Consider the following 19926-nt stretch of genomic DNA (forward strand, 5'->3'; position numbering starts at 1 on the left):
AGTCTCTCAGCCTCTTGAGACCCTGAAATTTCTTCCTCATTACTTCTCTTTAAAGAACCAAAATTAGATCCAGCCTGGAGAAGAACCTTACTCCTGATTCTGGCAAGAACCAATTACAGGTTTGCCCCAGAGAGGTGCACTGGGATGAAATGTCAAGGGTTAGGAGCAGAAGAGCCCAGGTAACACAATCCTTCATCTTGAGGGTCTTTGGAAGGTTTGGTTGGTTCTTTTTAGTCCTTGGTTATAGGTACAAGATGGCAGACATCACTGTGAATATGTCTTTTCTCAATAAAATGTAACCATTAATTATTGCATGCCTTCTGTGTGACAGGTGTTTACGTTACCTCCCTTAATCTTCAAATGATCCATAAAGCAGGTTTCATTAACCCCATTTTGAGCTGAGGAACCTGAGTCGTTAAGTGATTGGAGCTGTAGTTTGCTGGCTACTGCTGTGTACTCATACCTTCTTCTCTGAATACTTCTTTCATGTTCTGGCTCTCTTCTGAGCAGCCATCTCTCACATCCCATATATTCAAGGGTCTGGAGTGAGATTGCCAGATAAAATACAGAACACCAATTAGGTTTTAATTTTAGATAAACAATGAATTTTTTTTTGTATAAGTATGCCCATGCAATATTACTGCAAATATTGCATGGTCATAGTTATACTAAAAAGTTATCTGAAATTCAAATTTAACTGGGCCTCCTGTATTTTTATTTGTGAAATCTGGCAAGTCAAGGTGAGCTAAGTGTCTTTCTTATGCATTGTTGTCCCCTCCACACCATTTCTGCTTCCTTAGAACTCGCAACTTTGAAACACAGGCCTTCAGACTCCACTTTCTACATGAACCCCTCCTTGTTGAAGTTGTCTGCCATGCTTGTTGTCACTCACGTCAATTCATTGATTGTTTTAGCACCTGATTCACTTTCTTTCTCATGGTAATAATTTCATTATTTTTTATGATTCCAATATCCACATAAATGACACTTCAATACCCTTGCTTTTGATTTCTTTTACCTTCTAATTTCAAACATCCCAGTTCAACAGGGGAGGAGCATAGGGATTGTGGAGAGTTTTGCAGTATTAAATAGGATGGTCAGGGAGGCCTCACTGAGGAGATGACTCCGAGCAAACACCCTGAAGAGGGACCCAGCTCCGTTGACACTTGGACAGAAGTGGTTCAGAAAGAGGAAATCATAAGCGCAAAGGCCTTGAGGTAGAAGTCTCCCAGGGTGTTTAAAAAGTTTTTTGAGAACAGAGATTTTTTTTGTCTTATACTTGGTGGTGTTATTAATTGTGCCCAATAATTTCTTGCCTACAGGAATAATTCAGTAAATATGATGATTCAAAGAATACAATAAATTCCTGTGTCATAAGTGAATGAGAGGGGGCACCTTGATAGAAGGTTATTAAACATATTTGGAAATCAATTCCTGTCCTGTGGCAGTATTTAGGATTTTGAACAATATGTAAAATAAAAGCATAAGTTAAATAAGTAATTAAAATTACATACACCTAGAGAAGTGCATTTAAGAGGTGCAGTTTGAGTGGCCACATTTCTGTAGCTTTTCACGACCTTTAGATTCCTTTGCTTTAAATTCAGTAAGAATCTTGAGGAATGGAGGTAAGGAAAGGTAGTGAAGATTAGATATTAGTTTTAGCGGTTTATTCAATAAAGCTTCTTTTGGTGCCTGCCAAGTGAGAAAAGCCGGATATATTTTGGTGCCAAGAACAGAGCTCCACACAGTAAATATTTTGTAAGTTTCTGTAGAACGAATGAGTGAATGAATGAACGAATGAAATGAATTTAGGGGGGGTGGTCTCTCTTAAGTTCCCGGATTTGACGCCTAGAGTATCAGAGCCAAATTTCCAATTTTGCTTAATAATTCCTGTACTATGATAGAGGGTGATAACAAAGAAAATGATTAAATAAAACAATGAGCCTTAACGAGTAGGTGGTAACCAACGTTGCGCCGAATTCTGTCCGTACTAGGCTTCCGTAGTCTTTCCGCCCCTAACTCGTTTACGCCGCCGCGCAGGTAGTGATGTCGCGAGATTTGGAGGTCGCGGGAAAACTTGTTTGCGCGTCTGGAGCGGAGGGCGAGCGCGCGGGAAGTTCGGGTGTCGGACCCCGGGAACTCGGGCTGGCATGAGCCTCTGGGTGGACAAATACCGGCCCTGCTCCTTGGGACAGCTGGACTATCACAAGGAGCAGGCGGCCCAGCTGCGCAACCTGGTGAGTCGGCGGGACGGGGCGGGGAGAGCCGGAGGAGGGGAGGCCTTCGCCCTCCCGCTTCAGAAGGTGATGAATGCTGTGGAGAAAAGTAAAACTGGGACGAGGACACGGTGTGGGGGCGGGGACTGTGCTTGTAAACAAAGAAAGTCTCCCTGAGGACTGTCATCAGAGCCAAAGCTTGAAGGAAGTGGGAGAGCCCACAGTAGGGAGCTCTGGGGGAGGAGTGGAGCGGGTAGAGGGCACAGCAGGTGCAGAATCCCTGAGGCAGGAGTGTGCACAGCCCGTCACTCGGGAGGCCAGCGCGGCTGGCTAACCGTGGGCCAGTGGGAAGAGGAGTAGGAAATGGGGAAGTTTTGGGGTGGGAGGAAGTGCCGATACAGTAAATTTTAATAGAGTGAGATGGGAAGGCTTTGGAACGTTTTGAACAGAGAAGTGACATCATCTGACTTTTTAATAGGCTTACGTAAAATTTCTTGGTGTCATTGCCCGCATTTACAAAAAGGAAGATATTGGGTTTATTAATTTCTAAGGTCATTTTTAATTCTAAAATATGTGGTATTAGGTTGTCCTTGAGTCCTTGAGTTCCTTAATGGAAGATTTTTCTTTTCCCTGTCGCGATGCCTATTTTTATGTTGTAGTTGATAAAAGTATCTAATGGCAGTGCTTTGTGAAAAGCAAACTGAAGTTTGTAGAGAGTGGAGATGGAAGAAGGGTCTTGAGTAGAAAAGCCACTTATCTACTATTTTTAAGGGCCTAAAGTACCACTTCCTGATGGAAGTGTTTTGCTCAGCACTCTGGTCTTCCAGTACCCATCTTTTTCAGAATTACAGGTACTATTTGTAAAGTTTTTTTTTTTAGTGAGAAATTGTAATAAAAGAACTCCATCCTTATATATGAAAGGCATTAGAAAAGTTGGTGGTGGTGTGAGAGTGAAGTGTTTTTTTTAAACTCTTTTAAAATTATTGGTATTCCAATACTAATACTATACTAATTTTAAGTAAATCTATTAATTTACTATTTTATTTATTTTTAGTATTTAAAATACTATTTAAATAAATCTAAATAAATATATCCCATGGTTAAGAAAATCAGAGTCAAAGCTGTTCTAAGAAAATGCAATTTATAAATGAATACAGCTTCATTTATAGACAAATTGCATTTTCTTACAGTAGCTTCGACTTTGATTTTCTTAACCATGGGCTATATTTTATATTCTATTGCCAGTTTTCTATTATATAGAATTTGGAATAAATATTTGCACAAAAATTTAGTATATTAGTCTTGTGTTAATAGATTTGGCTTTTCAAAAGTATTCACCTGTTTACCTTTGAATCTACAACCTAATAAAAGTGTGAAACATTTGCAGCATAACTTATTTTTGGTGAGATAGAAGTTTAAAAAAATGAAGGCTATATTTGTGGAGTACCTACTATTTTCCATGCATTGTCTTAGGTAAATAGTTCCTTTCCTTGACACTTTTTTCTTTCAGTGCCAGAGATAGATGAGTTTACAAAGTATTAACATTCACTGTTAACAAGCACTTCTGTTAAGATACTTATTTTCATTTTTTCTAAAACGGTTATTTATAAAACTTTTGCTCCACAAGATTTTATGCACCTGAAGCTAAGGTCTGTGTTCTTGTCATCTTTATAGCCTTCAGAACACTGATCCCCAGACCTGACTGAGCATCAGAATCACCTGGGAACGTTTTTAAAAAACAATCTTGTTTTGAAATGTAGCACTGTCAGCGTCCTACTCCATTCCCTTGCTCTTAATTTATAAAATTACACAGACCGACTTGCGACTCCCCACATCTGCATTTTCTGAAGGCTTTCTCTTGCTGACACCTCTAAGCAGACTTGAAATGTCAGGGAATTAATGCCCTCTCTTTCTCTCCATTCACTTTCCCAAGCCAGCAAAGGATTGATGAGAGGTAGTGTTATCATACTCCAGCTTCTCCACCCTTGGGTGGTTTAATAGTGTGGTGTATTTTTCACTGGCTTCAAGAGTATCCACAGCAGGATCACGCCCCAGGTGCCCAGAGTGGTATTTAAGTTAACAACACTGTTGTTGGCTGCCTTCCTTCCTTGCTTTCCTGCTTCCCTACAAAGTTTTCCTTTACCTTCCAAATAAAACCAGATGCACTCGTTTCTTATCAAAGGGACTATTTGTAGAAGCCCAAACTACGACAGGCATCAGTCTCAGTTACTGAATCATAATCTTGTGGATGGGGTCCAGTAATTAATTAGTCTTTTTATTAAAAGTTCTCTGGAAGATTCTGACAGTCAGCCAGGTTTGGGATTTCTTGCCTTCTAGCATATAGTGTTGTATCTTACATGTACTGTGCTAGATATATAAGTTATATAACATTAATCCCAGGGGGATAATCAGCATTTCAGAGTTAAAGATCTGTCTCTCTATATATAGTCACACACACACACACACACACACACACACACATTTTTGAAGTTTCATAGGTAGAGACACAAAATATTTGATACTTGAAAAGTAGTTTACTTCCACACATTGGGCAGTAGTTTGGGGAAAATGCCTTGTTCTTTTTTTTCCAGGTGCAGTGTGGTGACTTTCCTCATCTGTTAGTCTATGGACCATCAGGTGCTGGAAAAAAGACAAGAATTACGTGTATTCTACGTGAACTTTATGGTGTGGGAGTGGAAAAATTGAGAATTGAACATCAGACCATCACAGTAAGCATTTCACTTTGAGGCCCTCCAAATATTTAGAGCAGGGATTTTCAGTCCTCATCATATAGGACCCTTTGCTGCCCAATGTGTGATTTAAGTAAGAATTTCACAGGTAATCCTGGTGTACAGGTTTGAGAGTTGCTGATTTATAGACCTAACTATTATAACCAGACAAAAGTTACATCACGTTAGAGAAGAAATATGAGCAACAGGAGACTTTGGGTAAGATGTAGGTGGTGGGATTCATTTCAGATTCGAATTAGTGTCAGCTGGAACTAGAACTCAAGTTTCTAAAGTTCATTGTTCTGAGAGCAGTAGTGGGTATGGAAAGGGAATGATTTGGAGAAAAATTTTAAACGTGGAATCCGGTGACTTGGTAAAGATTGGGCATCTGACTGACTGGGAGAGGAGGCCTGAGGCTCTGGGATGTTCAGAGTTCCCGTGATCTTGCCCAGGCTGTGTTTTGTAGCCTCATGCTCTGCAATGCATTTTCATACTCTTTCCTTACTGACAGTGTTTAATATCTAGCTGAAATGTATCCTCTTGGAAGTGCCCCCCCAACCCCGTTATAATTAATGTTTCCTCCTACAACCCATAGTTTATACTTTTTAGAGCATTTACTTTGTTTTGCCTTGATCATAGTTAGTTATACATCTTTACTCTGACAAGATTGTATTTGTTTTGAAGTTATATAGGGTAAATTTTATATTTTTGTAAGTTATACTTGACATGTGGCATTATATTAGTTTCAGGTATACTGCATAGTGATTCGATATTTTTATGCATTATGAAATAATCACCACAATCAGTCCAGTTGCCATCATTTTCACATTCTTCATAGCCTCTGGTATAGTGTCTTGCACATATTAGGCACTGAAAAAATGTAAACTGAGTGACTGGACAGTAGGTTGTGCTATTAATAGAATCTTTAGGAGGCTAAATGGACTGTAGGCTAATGTGGATTAGCTCGTGTTTAGACACATTGAATTTGAGGTGTTGGTAGTACATCCTGGTGGAAATTCTTTAAAATATGCAGGGACAAATTTAATAAGAAAGGTAATAAGAAAACCTTATACGTAATTTTATAAAAGCACAAAAAACAAGAGCTGATCAAATGGAAAGATTGTTCTCAGTAGTATTTAAAAGTATCTGTTCTCCCCATGTTCAATATAAATTTTAGTGAAATTCCAGTTAAAATGCAACTTATTTTTTTAATTGTATGAAGTGATCTTAAAGTACGTTTCTGAGACTAGCTAAAATAATTGTGAAAAAGAAGATTTGTGAAGTGGGACATGTGTTTATTAAACCACACTGTAAGGCTACTATAATCAAAACAATATTGTTATGGCATGGGGATAGAGATTTACATCAGTGGAACTGAATAGAGAGCCCAGAAATATGACAGCCCAAGATCTGTTTCACATCAGTAGGAAAAGGATTGGTCAGCAAAATGTGCTAGCATAACTAGTTACCAACCCAGAAGAAAATAAAGTTGAATCCCTGTGACACATAATTTATAAATCCAGATCAGTTAAGGACTGAAATGGTAAAATGAAACAATTTCTTAGAAAAGAATTTCTTAGACTGTATGAACAGTGTATGAGTCAGGAACACCTTTTAATAAAAAACATGGGAGCTGTAGAAGAAAGTATATACTTGGGTATATATGAATTTTAAAAGTTTGTATGACAGAAGATAATATACATAAGCTCAATAGAAAAATGAAGGATTATAAAAAATATTTGAAAGGAATGTATTAGATAAAAGATTTTACAAAGTGACAATGGAAAAACAACCTGGTAGAAAACTGAATAAAATATGGTCACAGGAGAGAAAGATAAACAGTCAATAAACCTATGTGAAGATGTTTGACCTTTGTGGTAGTTGAGGAAAAGCAGTGAGAGTCTATTACACAGTCATCAAATAGGCAAAAATTGAAGGCATGATGAAACCTACTGCAGATGAGGAATAACGAGGAGTATTTGTTGCCAGTGGAAAAGTGAATTGTTAGATTTTTTTGGAAAGTGGCTGGTTATACATAAACACATATATACGTATAAAAGCTTAGAAAACATCATCTTCAATCCAGCAGATCTTTTATTGGGAATTTGTTACATAGAAGTGAAAGCAGTGCATGAGACATATGCACAAGGATGTTAATTACGGAATTGTTTGAGATTGTAAAAAGCAAGAAACAAAATGCCCATCTGTATGACTGGCTTTGGGACATCCATGTTACAGTTGATATGCAACTATAACAGCCTATACCACTTGTCTGAGAAGGTTGTCTAGATGTGTTAAGGAAAAGCAAAACACAGAGAAATATATATGATTGCCTCTTTTTAAAACAATTTTTGCAAGTATGCTGACACACTCTATGTAGTAATGTATTAGTATGTGTTTATTTTTGTGTGTTATCGTGGAAAAGGCTGTGAAAGGACATAGGCAAATTGTTTACAACGATCATCTGATAACTGGGAATGGTTTGGAGATTTCTGGAGGTAAAGGAGAAAAGTGATCACACTAAAAACAGACTGTGTGATATGACCCAATGTACATAAAAACGTATATGTTTACATGCACCTTAAGAAAGGAATGGGGTTAATGAAGTTGAAGCATTAGTGGTGGTCATCTAAAGTTTTCTTTCTTTAGTAAACATAAATTGTTTACATAGTTAAAAAGAATGAAATACAGAAAAGAGGAGAAATAGTCATGAATAAACATTAAAAAAAAAAACTATTTTCTTTGTCCACAGACTCCATCTAAAAAGAAAATTGAAATTAGCACTATTGCAAGCAATTACCACCTTGAAGTTAATCCCAGGTAAGTTGCTACTACATAGAAATAAGCAATTTTAGAATAGCGATGTTCAGACTTTTTTTTTAAAGAGAATGTTTCTTTGAAATAAAATTATGTATGGAAACAATATATACAATAGATAAAAGTGAAGCTGCCCTGTGTGAGACGGGGAGCCTAGAACCTTCCTACTTTCCCTTCTCTTTGATACCCCCCAAGTCAAATAATTTTAATTAAGTTTTCTTGCTCTACAGAGCTCTGTGCTTTACACAAAGTATTTTGCATAGTCAGTAAGTTTTTGTTGAATTATACTGACTCATTCAGAACTGGTGAGCAAAGTGTGTCTAAAAAGTTTGTAAATGCCTGAAAAAATATTTCAGAAAGTGAATTTGGGTTCCATTTTCTTTGTTTCAGTTTTTTGATTAGAGGGAATTATAGCCCATCAGCCACTGTCTGTATTCTCTATCATGAGATAATGACTAGGATCTTGTTGGGAGGCACATTGAAAACTCATGCCACAGCAGTTACTTTCTGCTTAAGTAAATGATGTAGAAATGATTGTATTGGACGTAAAGTTGGCTAAGCCTTCAGGGTTCTACGGGGTCTGATATGTTCTTGAAGGAGAACAGAATCAAGGACATCTTCAGGCAAAGGCAACTTTATGGGCAGTGGCACAGCAATGAGATCGAGCATCCCTTTCTAGACTGAATGGAATAAGAGGAAGAGAGTTTTAAGCTAATGTGTATTCAGTAGCAGGCACTATGTGGGAAGCTTTACATGGATTATTTAGTCCTCAGAACCCTAACAGACTGATATTATTTTTCCGAGGTATGTCAAAGAAAAAATTAAGGTTGGGGGGAAAGGGTCTGATCGTAAAAGTAGAGAGTGGTAATTCCATAGACAAAAGCAAAATATTTCAGATTCTGGACAAGGAAATGATTATAAAAGAAACACTGTACGTATATTGATCTAATAATATTGAATTGAGACAGACAATGGCTGTTTGGGAAAATAAACTAAAGCCGACTTCTTTGCCCTCTTTTTCTCTTTGAGAGTTCCTCTGTAGCAAGAATAGTCAGTTGGAGGGTAAGCTGTTTGTTTTTCAGGTGTTTTAAATTGAAGTCAGTTGGAGGGTAAGCTGTTTGTTTTTCAGGTGTTTTAAATTGACATTCAGCCTGAATTAACCAGGTGACTTATGTTGGTTTGTGAGGTGCAGGACTTAAGTGCTAAAGCAATGATATTGGTATAAATGACAGGTAATGCCTGTAAATCAGCAGCTTACAGAGTTCTGATTTGTGTCCTAAACTTAATTTGCTTATCCCATCCCCTTGCTAAGACCCTGAATCAACTCTGCTGGTGCTGAGAGGGACTTGTCTAGGCTTGTTCTCTCTCAGACCTTTACTATTTCGGGGGTGGGGAAGAGGAACAGAGATTAAATTTCTGTTCCAAGGAGTTATTTTTATATTTTAAATTAGCTCTGACTAGGTATTAATTATAGTGGGTACAGAAGTGTCAAAGTATTTGACAAGCTGTTAAAAGCTATTGCTCTTTTTTTTTTTTTTTGAGTCTTTTCCCTTTTTTTCTTGATGAGTCTGGCTAATGGTTTATCAATTTTGTTTATCTTCTCAGTAAACTTAATATAAGAACATGCTTGGTGTTTTCAGTGATATTAACCAAATTGTAGTTGGAATATTTTTAGTATTTAATGACCCTAAAACACTTCACTTTTAAAGTTTTGTGAATGTAATAGGTGTTACTCAGTTTGATTAAAATTTTGATCACTTAAGATCTTCAACATTTTTCTTACAATAACAGATTAAGAATAAGGGCATAATACTTTCTAAATATTTACACACGTATTTACCACTATTTTTGTTTTGTATAGTGATGCTGGAAATAGTGACCGGGTAGTAATTCAGGAGATGTTGAAAACAGTGGCACAATCACAGCAACTTGAAACAAACTCTCAAAAAGATTTTAAAGGTATGTGATAAAAAGATTTCTTTTTATGAGTCAGACACTTAAATTACAAGCAGTGGGTATAAGAGAAAAATGTAGTGGGGAATGTAAATTCCATCCATTTAGCAAATATTTATTAACCTCTTGTTCTGTGCCAAGCACTATGCTACCTTTTTTTTTTTTTTCTTTAAATATGTAAAAGTGAACGAGAGACATGATCTCTGCTCCTGGGAGTTTATAGTCTAATGGAATAGAATTTTGGCAGAAAGAGAACTATTTGTGCCACCCATTTGTTACTTTAGAACTAGATAAGTAATGAAAAAATACTTAATTTAAAATAAGAAATTGCATGATTTAAAAATAATGGTTCTTAGAACCAAAGTGACATGTTCATTATCGAATATTTAGCTAAAAAAAGAAAATCCGTATCGGCTATAATCCCTGTAACAGTTACTGTTAACATTTGCAGTATTATTTATGTGCATATATATGCATATATTTTTACAGGAGATTTTTTGATAAATATGCCAATATTTAATGCTTTTGATATATTTTGCCAAATTCTTTATCTGAAAGAGGGTATAGCTCTGTGCTACCACCAGCAGTGTTTAGGAATGCCCATTTCTCTCTAACATTTATCAACACTGGATAATTATTTTTAATCCTTGTCAGTTTGAGTGGAAAAAATAAATTGTTTGTACTTTTTTTTTTTTTTTTAGTGAATGTGATGATTTTATCTTTTGTTCATTGCTTATTTTACTGTTTTGTAAATCGCCTGTGCATATTCCAGTGTATTTCTTTCCTCCTCAGTGTATACTTCAAAATAAATTAAACAATTTTTTTTCAAATGCTCTTCTGTATCCATTAATGTAGTTTGATGATTTTTCTTCTTAGTGTTTAGTATTATATTACTGGATCTTTTAGTGAAACTGCTTTGCATTTCTGGAGTAAATGTCACTTGGTTGGGATGTGTTAATTTTTAAAATATGCTGCTGTTTTCTCACCTAGCAATGATTTATTTTTTTATCATTTTATTTGGTGCTATCCTTGTCAGATACTGGGATCAGTCTCCTTGTCTTTATTTTTCCTGTTCTGTTCAGTTTCGGTTCTATTTCCAGAACTTCTCCATATTGTGAAGTGTTGTCTTGGAAGGAATATTCATTTTATTATTTTCAGTCCAATGTTCTGTCAAACCTTATTGCATCAAGGTTCCTTAGCTCTTATCCATGAATTGAGCCCTATGGGTGCTGTTCTTAAATTGGCCCATGATATTTCCAGTGTGCTTTTGTGGGTGATTTGGGGTTCTCCTGTCCTAAAGGCTGTCAAAAACCTGGTGGATCCCAGCCACTTCCTCCCACACATAGTTTCTTGTTCTCACTTGCTCATATTTAGGGTCCTTAGGGACAACTTGTCACCTAGTTTTGATATAAATGTTGTCTTGGGTCTTGGAATCTTTACTTGTTCTGTCTGTTTTTATGGGAAAGATTCAAATGCTCCAAATGCTACCACTGTCATCTTCTAGAAATAATTTAATACAATGAAAAATACAACAGTTGGATTCAGTCCCTACATATACTATTCCTGAAGCACTTTAAGGCCAACCCTTGATTATGACCAGATGGAATCTTATTATACAAGTAACCAGATATCTTTATGCCTTATTTGCTACATCTCTTGTGCCAGTGTTTTCCAAAGTATATTCCTTAATGCTAAGATGTTCTACAGAAATGTGCTCCTGAGATAAATTATTTTGGGTAAATGCAGCACAGTATATCCTTGTTGTGGTGATTTCTACTGTGTATAAATATAATAAAGGCTGCAGTAAATTCTACAACAAAATAACATCTTTAACTTTGTTTAGCCTAGTGTTTTTTAGACTTGTTTGATCTGAGAATGTTTTAAAATAAAAATAAAAGAAATTATTCTCACCATACCTATAAGTTTTGCATGTCTTCTCCAAAGGGGAAAGTAGTATATTAGGCTTATTGTTTAGGATTTCACTCTGAATAATGAGGAGGAAGAGAAATACTTAAGTTAAAGTTTGTTTTGTTTTTCCTTGACTCAGTCGTGTTATTGACAGAAGTTGACAAACTCACTAAAGATGCTCAGCATGCCTTGCGCAGAACCATGGAAAAGTATATGTCCACCTGCAGGTTGATCTTGTGTTGCAATTCTACATCAAAAGTGATACCACCTATTCGTAGTAGGTGCCTTGCAGTTCGTGTGCCTGCTCCCAGCATTGAAGATGTAAGTCAAGTTAAACTTTTCAGAAAAAAATTTCACTTCAGATTCCATGCGCACTGTGTGTACATCCCTGTCATGTTTGTTTTTATGAAAACAGAGTGAGCTATATCAGTAATTTAGGAATAGCTATGGCCTGGATGCTAACTATTAGTATATGTATAAACCTATATATATATATATATATATATATATATGTAGTAAATACCAGATACCAATATATAGAAAATGTTCTTTCCATTAAATCATCTTTTACTTTAAACAAGTAATTATTGTGGATTTTACTAAAGTAGGTAAGGACTAGTTATTTAATGGCTTCTACCTTAACCTGATTTAATTGGCTTATGGAGGAGACGTGAGTATTCAGGAAATAGATTTTGCAAGAAGATGATTTGGGAATACCTAGTCCCCTGTTAGGGGTCCAAAGTTAGTCTGAAACATAATACATTTTTTTGTTTTCTTTATCATTCTTAATAACCATCAGTAGAAATACCAGTTTCTCACAAGCAGTTTTCTGCTGTTTAATAGATTTGGGACAATTTTATGCAAAGTGGGGATAATATGTGACATTGTATTAGTTTCAAAGTAGTTAAAGTAACTTTATTATAAGTTTCACTTGTAAAAATTTTGGGGGTGATAGAGTTAAAAGTGTCTGTAAAGCAGCAGCACTGCCAGGTTACACCACTCCCATGGGCACCATTCAGGTCTTAGTGCCTGAGTCGTGTGCACTTCAGCTTGTACGGCTTTACTTGGCAGCCTTGTGGGCAGTATCTTTGCCCCCAACCTGAGACCCTTTGTCTCCAACTCCCTACTGCCTTGAGGAGGCTGTCAGGCTTGGAGCTGGGACCAGATCTTCCTCCAGTTGCCCATCTAGCTGCTGCTTCTTCCTGACAACTAGGCTAGACCCCTGGCTTCCTGCTGAAGGAGCAGTGGGTTAGGGTAGGGTAGTGACCAAAAAAAAGGTTGGGGAGGGTCTATAAAGATATTAACAGAAATTGTCTCAGTATGCTGTTTGACAGATTGCCCATTTTTGTTAATTATTTTGTTTGTAGATTTGCCATGTGTTATCTACTGTGTGCAAGAAGGAAGGTCTAAATCTTCCTTCACAACTGGCTCATAGACTTGCAGAGAAGTCCTGCAGAAATCTCAGAAAAGCCCTGCTTATGTGTGAAGCCTGCAGAGTGCAACAGTGAGTGAAAGGGGGAAGTTACCATGGGAAACATTTTGGGACATAAGCCCACTTTCATTTAATTTATTTTGTTCTCTTTTTGTCATGTAGATATCCTTTCACTGCAGATCAAGAAATCCCTGAAACAGATTGGGAGGTGTATCTGAGGGAGACTGCCAATGCTATTGTCAGTCAGCAGACTCCACAGAGGTAACTGATGTAAAAGATCACCATGAAAGTTTGGTCATTGAGGTAGTACAGATATTCTAAGTTTTAGGTTAGCTGTTTTATGCTAATACCATGCCATTTAGAATTATAATTAAATCTATAATACTACACTTATAAAGAAAAGGTAGGATTTAATTTTAGAAATTTAGTGGTTCAGAATAGTTAGCGTATGATATCATGGCTATTGGCATGTAAATGTGGAGCTTCTACATAAATTAAAACAAAGTTTGGAAGTTTTAGGTTTTTTCCCAGAATCTTGGATGATTTAATACTAATACATAGCATGATGTGTCTAGCTTTCTAATATTGAAAATAACAATATATAACTTTGTACTGATGTGTCATAGAAAGACCCTAGACTGTGGGTCAGACTTCTAGTTCTACTGATTTTTAGCTAAGTATCCTTCAGCAGGTAACTTCATCTTAGAGCTTCAGCTTTTTCATTTGTATAATGAAGATGCTATTATTTTTACTCTGCCAAGGATACTTGTACCTTTGTTATAAGAGCAGAAGAGATTGTGTGATAATGGATTGAGAACTAGAAGACCGTGTGCTCATGTGTGACGATAGGCTTTGTTAAGAATAATGTTGTGTGTATGCCATCAGTATTTAGGAAGTGTTCTGTACATATTTGCTGTACAGTTGTTTCTGTTTACTTCCTAGGTCTCTTATTCAGTAGTAGACCATACTGAAAGTACTTCAGCCACTGCTTGTTTGATTTATCATGACAACTTTGATTGAGAAGGGCAATCTGCTCTTCTCCAAATCAAGAGTGACAGTCTTAAGGCCCACTCACTACCTTTGGAACGTCTGGTGAAGGTCCCTTAGGCTCACTGAGACACAGTTTGTTACTTTTTTTTTGCCTGTCAGAACTAAGAAACCATCTTTGGACTTTAGAGAGGGTTGATTCTTTTAGGAAACAGACTAGACTGAATGCAACCACTGAAATGTAAGCTTCCCTGGTTTACATGAAAATAATCATGAGAGGAATATGCCATGTTTCCTTTCTTGTATGGTATATCTGATGAATTCTTATTTTTATAAGAAATTCTTCAAAGGAAATGATAATATGTACTCTTGGGCTACCATATAGATTAGAGGAGGTGAATAGTCATAGATAATGGGTACGTGGTATTTGTGTTAAATTCCTATTAATTCATTTACTTTAGTTGAAGAAATTAATAGTTTTCGAAAAGTGCCAAACGTTTTAAGTAGGTTCTTCAGAAAAGAAACCTTGACTTTAGGAAAAAAATGTGCATTCCATTCTGTAAAATATTGTCAAGCAGTGAAGAAATTTCAGGCTTTAAAGAAATAAAATTCAAAGTGTGTCTTGGGAGCCTTTTACTTTCATAAAATATTTCCACGCTAAAGGTGACTTTCTTGTTTTTGTTCTGATTTTAATGAAGAAAAATTGGTGGTAGTAGTTGAACTTTCCTGCTCTTAAGAGATTTAGGTACAGATATTGCAGTATTTGACTATTTGACTATTATTAGATGTACTTTTAAGACTTTAGTTGATTATTACTTTACTTAATTATTCTAGCTGCTGCGGCCCTTTTCTCCAATTTCCAAACAGGTTTTGACAGCTCATAAATGAACTTGTTCGAGTGCTGCTGTTGCCTGTTTAGACTAACAGTTTTGGGAGTTGATGCCATTATGCTGTATAAAAAGAAATTTCTTTTAATTTCAGAAAACCTTGGAGCTGTGCAGAAATACTGGGATGGCTGGTGTCATTCTGAACATTGGTCCACACAGTACCAAATGACTCCTTCTGATTTTTGACCCCTTAGTCTTGATTCTTGTTTGACATATCTTAGAAAATTTGTAATTTTTTAATTTGAATAGCAGCTAATATTTAGTGAGCAATTATTATATCATTTTAGAAAAATGAACTGAAATTAGGATAAGCTTCCATAGATGTATCTTAAGTATGATAAGCCATTTAAGAAAATGTCTGTATTGGGATGTTTAATTTGTAAAGTAAGACAGTACAGAGGAAAAATTACCTCCTATTTTTATCACAAAATATTGTTTTGTTTTGTATAGGCTCCTTGAAGTTCGTGGGAGACTCTATGAGCTTCTAACTCATTGTATTCCTCCTGAAATAATAATGAAGGTATCCTGATTTCAAATCTTGAACCGTTTATAAGCATAAATGTTGGACTTTGTGTGATCTCAGGGCTTTTGCTTCACGAAGATACATTGTCACCTCTTTCTGTCCAGCTCATTAGTTCAACAGATATTTATTGAGCTTCTGGTGCGCCCGGCACCATTAGGGGTGTGTTGAAGGGGACGGGTGGGCCTGCCTTCAGAGAACTTACATTTTTGTGGGGTGAAACGGGAAAGGAAGCAAGAGGATTTCAGAATGTTCCAAGTGCCACAAAGGAAGTAACCAGGTGAAATGGTAACAGTGGAGGGCAGGGTTGTGGAAGGTCAATGATGGCTTCTGTGAGGAAGGTATGTTTAAACTGAGACTTGAAGGATTAAAAGAAGGGAACCATATAAGTAGCTGGGGAACAAGTATTCCAGACAGCAAGGCCCAGTCCACTTGAGGAATGAGGTTAAAGAAAGAGGCAGAGGGATATTGTAAGACATAGTTTTAGGGCTGGTCTAAACCTAATCAACTGCCCAGCTGGATAGATAGGCTGACTGAGATTTTAGGGAACACACTGTTTTTTTGTTTGTTTGTATTTATTAAAATTACCTGGTAATACTTACATGAAAAAATTCAAATGATACCAAATATACAAAGAAAAAAGTGAAGCTCCACACTCTGTTTCCATAAGACCTCTTTTCTAGTCACATAGAAATAAGCCCATATATGTGTGTTTCATGAAACTTCAGTGTCCTGCACTGTTTTGTTTTTTTCCCTTCTTTTTTAAAATTCAGCAGTGTAGTATGGTTGCTGTGTTATGACAGTACAGATTTACCTTATTCTTTTTAGTGGATGGGTGGGATTTCATTGTATGACTATACCACAGTTTTTTGGATATGACCCCTGTTGGTGGAACTTTAGGTTGTCTACAGATTATTATAATTAATAATGCTGCGGTAAGCATCTTTGTACTTATATCTTTGCACCCTTGTACATTTAAATATTCAGAGTTGGAATATGAAAGATAACTCACATTTTTACATTATAGAATGGTATGTACTTTTGGATGAAGTCCGCTGGTCCATCAGAAATAAAAAAAGAACATATTTAACTTAAGTTTTACTTCCTTTTTGAATGAGAGAAATAAAGCATGTTCAGCTAATATTTTTTAAAAATGATTACTTTTTTAATTACTAGTTATCTTTCTTTAGGGCCTTCTATCAGAACTTTTACATAATTGTGATGGACAACTGAAAGGGGAAGTGGCCCAGATGGCAGCTTACTATGAACATCGTCTACAGCTGGGTAGCAAAGCCATTTATCACTTGGAAGCATTTGTGGCCAAATTTATGGCACTTTATAAGAAGTTCATGGAGGATGGATTGGAAGGCATGATATTCTGACATCTATCAGTAATTCTTCCTAATATTTCTCAGTATCAGCATTTACATTCAATTTATATTGGAAGAGCTACAGGTAAAATAAACTAACTTTACTTAATTATGTCTTATTTGTGGTTTTTGTAATAATTCCTCTGAATTATTAATCATTATTCTCTAGGTTAAATAATTGCTCCTGTACTGTTGAAGTGTATTGAAAGGATAACAACTAAGAAACTTTAGAGTCTAGGAACATGATTTTAATTTACTTTAAAAATCTGTTTTTCCAAGTATGCAGTATTGATCCTCCCATTTCTACGTACTCTCTCACCTGCTGGAGGAAATTTACACATAAAAAAGCAGGGATTGTTTTCTATCCTTCAGATGACCATTTTTGGCCACAGGTACATAAATTTTTGCTTGGCAAGTCATTATGTTTAATCATTTTTTCCCTCAACCAAGAATTATATTTTTGCAGGAAATATAGGAATTAATTCTGAAACGTAATAGCATGGGTGTGGAGAAAATTGCACATACCATTTCTATTGAAACTGTAGAAATCCAGCTTTTATTTTCAATGATTCAGATAAGCATGTTTTCATTAAGTACTTGAAGACTCCTGAAGAATATGCATCGTGTAGTTCTGAAGCAAAGGTATATTACTGTTGAAATTACTCTTTGAACAAGTATACTGTTGTATTATTGGTCCTGTCCTTTGGAGCATTTTTTAATTCAGAAATTTGGTTCATGGAACAAAGGGTTTGCTTGACAGAAGTTTATGACAGGCTCTGTATAAGAATATTAGGAAGACCTGCTCTTATAGCAGTTGGTGATAAACAATTAGGAAGTGTTTGATTGACAAAGACACAACTACACACACACTGAAAAACCTAAACCTGGAAAACTGTTCAGGTTAAGATAAATGATTGTTGCCTTTTTTATGGGGTGGCGGCGGGGGTGGTACTAGTCAGGTCCCGACTGGAAGTCTCAGTCCTGGGGGCTACATGTTAGGAGGGATATTGACATTCTAACAGAGAACTAGGAAAGTGAGGTTTGGAAGAGCTAAGACTGCTTTAATTTGGAAAAAAGGGAAGTTAAAAAATATGTTACCTCTTTTCCAGTGCTTAAAATGATGCACTTGGAAGTATGAGTGGTCTTATAATTTATGTTTCTCTAAAGCAGTGCTTCTTAGAGTGGAATCCCTGGCATCACCAGCATCACCTGGGAACTCAGAAATGCAAACTCTCAGGTCTCATTCCAGGTCTGCTGAATCAAACGATTGGGATAAGCCTCAGCAGTCTTTGTGTTGTACCACCCCTCCAAGTGATTCTGATGCACGCCTCAGTTTGAGAACCACTGCTCTAGAGAGGGTAGACTTAGGATCAATGGATGTAGGTTAGAGAGAGGCATTTTAGTTCCCTATGAAGAAGAATTTTTTAACTGCAGCTATCTTAATAATGGTATGGGAATCTTGAAAGCTCCTTAGAAACAGCAGGTGTTCAGGTGGAGAACTGATGAATAACGAAGTGCTTACTACATGGTAGGCATTGCACTGGGTATGTGTACTATTTCATTATAACCTTACCACTCTGTGAAGTGAGTATTATCTCTGAGCTATAAATAAGAAACTTGAGATGTAGAGAAATGAAGTATAATTTATACAATAAAACATATCCATTTTAAGTCTGCAGTTTGATTTTTGACAAAGGTGTTCAGTGTAACCATCATCCCAATCAAGATACAGATTCCATCACCCTGAAAAGTTTCTTCCATATCCCTTTTGCAGTCAGCCCACCCCTACCCCAACTCAAGTGGCCATTGATCTGCTTCTTGTCTTTACAGATTAGTTTTGCCTGTTCAAGAATTTAGAGTCAAATACTGTATGGTCTTTGGTTAAGGCTTCATTCTCTCAGAATTATAACTGAGATTCATCTATATTGTTGCATATTTCACTAATTTCTTTAATGTTCATTGATCAGTGTATGCTTATATACACTTTTACAACCCATTGACTTGTTTATGGACCTTTGGGTTTCCAGGATTTGTTTAGTATGAATAAAGTTCTGAATATTTCTGTAAGTCATTTTGTGGACATATGTTTTCACTTCTCTTGAGTAAATACATAGGAATGGAATAATTAGACCTAAGATAGGTGTCAGTTTAACTTTTAAGAAGTCACCAGATTCTCAAAGTGATTGTACCATTTTATATTTCTACCAGCATTGTATGGGCATTCTAGATGTCTCTATAAAATTGGTTTAATTGATTTTCTATATTGTCTGTTTTATATTTCATTGATTACCTTTTCTATCTTTGTTAATCCCATCCTTCTTCTTTTGATGTAGTTTGCTCTTATTTTTCCAGAGTCTTAAAATGGAAATTTAGGTAATTGATTTTAGACCATTCTCTTCTATCATTTAAAATTACAAATTTTACCCTGAATACTGATCTAACTTCCTCTTACAGATTTTGATATCTTGTGTTTTCATTTCCGTTTAGTTCAAACTATTTTTCAGTTTCACTTGAGATGTTTTTCTTTGACCAAATGATTACTTGGAAGTGTGTTGTTTAATTTCCAAATGATTGAAAATTTTCAGATATATTTTAAAGGCTTCTCTACCCTTGTTAATTTTCTGTCATTTACTAAGAGGAATATTGAAATCGCTAACCGTATTTATGGATTTGTCTAATTTAGTTCTTCTGGGTTTTCATGCATTTAGAAGCTCATTAGGTGCATAAAATTTTAGGATTGTTATGTCTTCCTGATGAATTGACCCCTTTATGAATGCTCCTCCTGATTTCTGGTAATATTCCTTACTCTGAATCTATTTTATCTTATATTAATATTACCACTCCAGCTTTCTTTTGATTAGAGTTTGTATGGTAGACGTATTTCATATAGCTAAGGTCTGCTGGCATTCTCTCAGTTTCGATTATCTGGAATGTTCCTATTTTGTCTTCACTTACAGAATTCTAGGTTCATTTAAAAATTTTATTATTTTTCCCCTAGCACTTTGAATATTTCATTCTGCTACCTTCTGATCTCTATTACTTCTGATGAGAAGTTAGCCAGTAACATATGATTGTTCCCTTTTACATGATACATTACTTTCTTGATG

General features: G+C 36.0%; 1 protein-coding gene across 3 annotated transcripts in view; it reads left to right on the forward strand.

The window, feature by feature from the left end:
- The window catches only part of RFC3 (replication factor C subunit 3), a 244052-nt gene extending 227124 nt beyond the window's left edge, over positions 1-16928 (forward strand). Inside the window, exons 1-9 of one of the 3 annotated variants that reach the window (XM_068526453.1) lie at positions 2058-2237; positions 4808-4945; positions 7698-7765; positions 9624-9721; positions 11763-11944; positions 12991-13127; positions 13218-13316; positions 15380-15449; positions 16640-16928. In XM_068526453.1, coding sequence (XP_068382554.1) covers positions 2151-2237; positions 4808-4945; positions 7698-7765; positions 9624-9721; positions 11763-11944; positions 12991-13127; positions 13218-13316; positions 15380-15449; positions 16640-16831 — 1071 coding nt within the window. In that variant the 5' untranslated portion in view covers positions 2058-2150 and the 3' untranslated portion in view covers positions 16832-16928. Of the gene's footprint in view, positions 1-2057; positions 2238-4807; positions 4946-7697; positions 7766-9623; positions 9722-11762; positions 11945-12990; positions 13128-13217; positions 13317-15023; positions 15134-15379; positions 15450-16639 lie in introns of those variants that run through there. The other 2 variants (XM_068526452.1, XM_068526454.1) reach the window with 2 other exon arrangements.
- The last annotated feature ends 2998 nt before the right edge of the window (positions 16929-19926 follow it).

This window comes from Eschrichtius robustus, chromosome 18 (assembly GCF_028021215.1).
Source record: "Eschrichtius robustus isolate mEscRob2 chromosome 18, mEscRob2.pri, whole genome shotgun sequence".
NCBI classification, from domain to species: Eukaryota; Metazoa; Chordata; class Mammalia; order Artiodactyla; family Eschrichtiidae; genus Eschrichtius; species Eschrichtius robustus.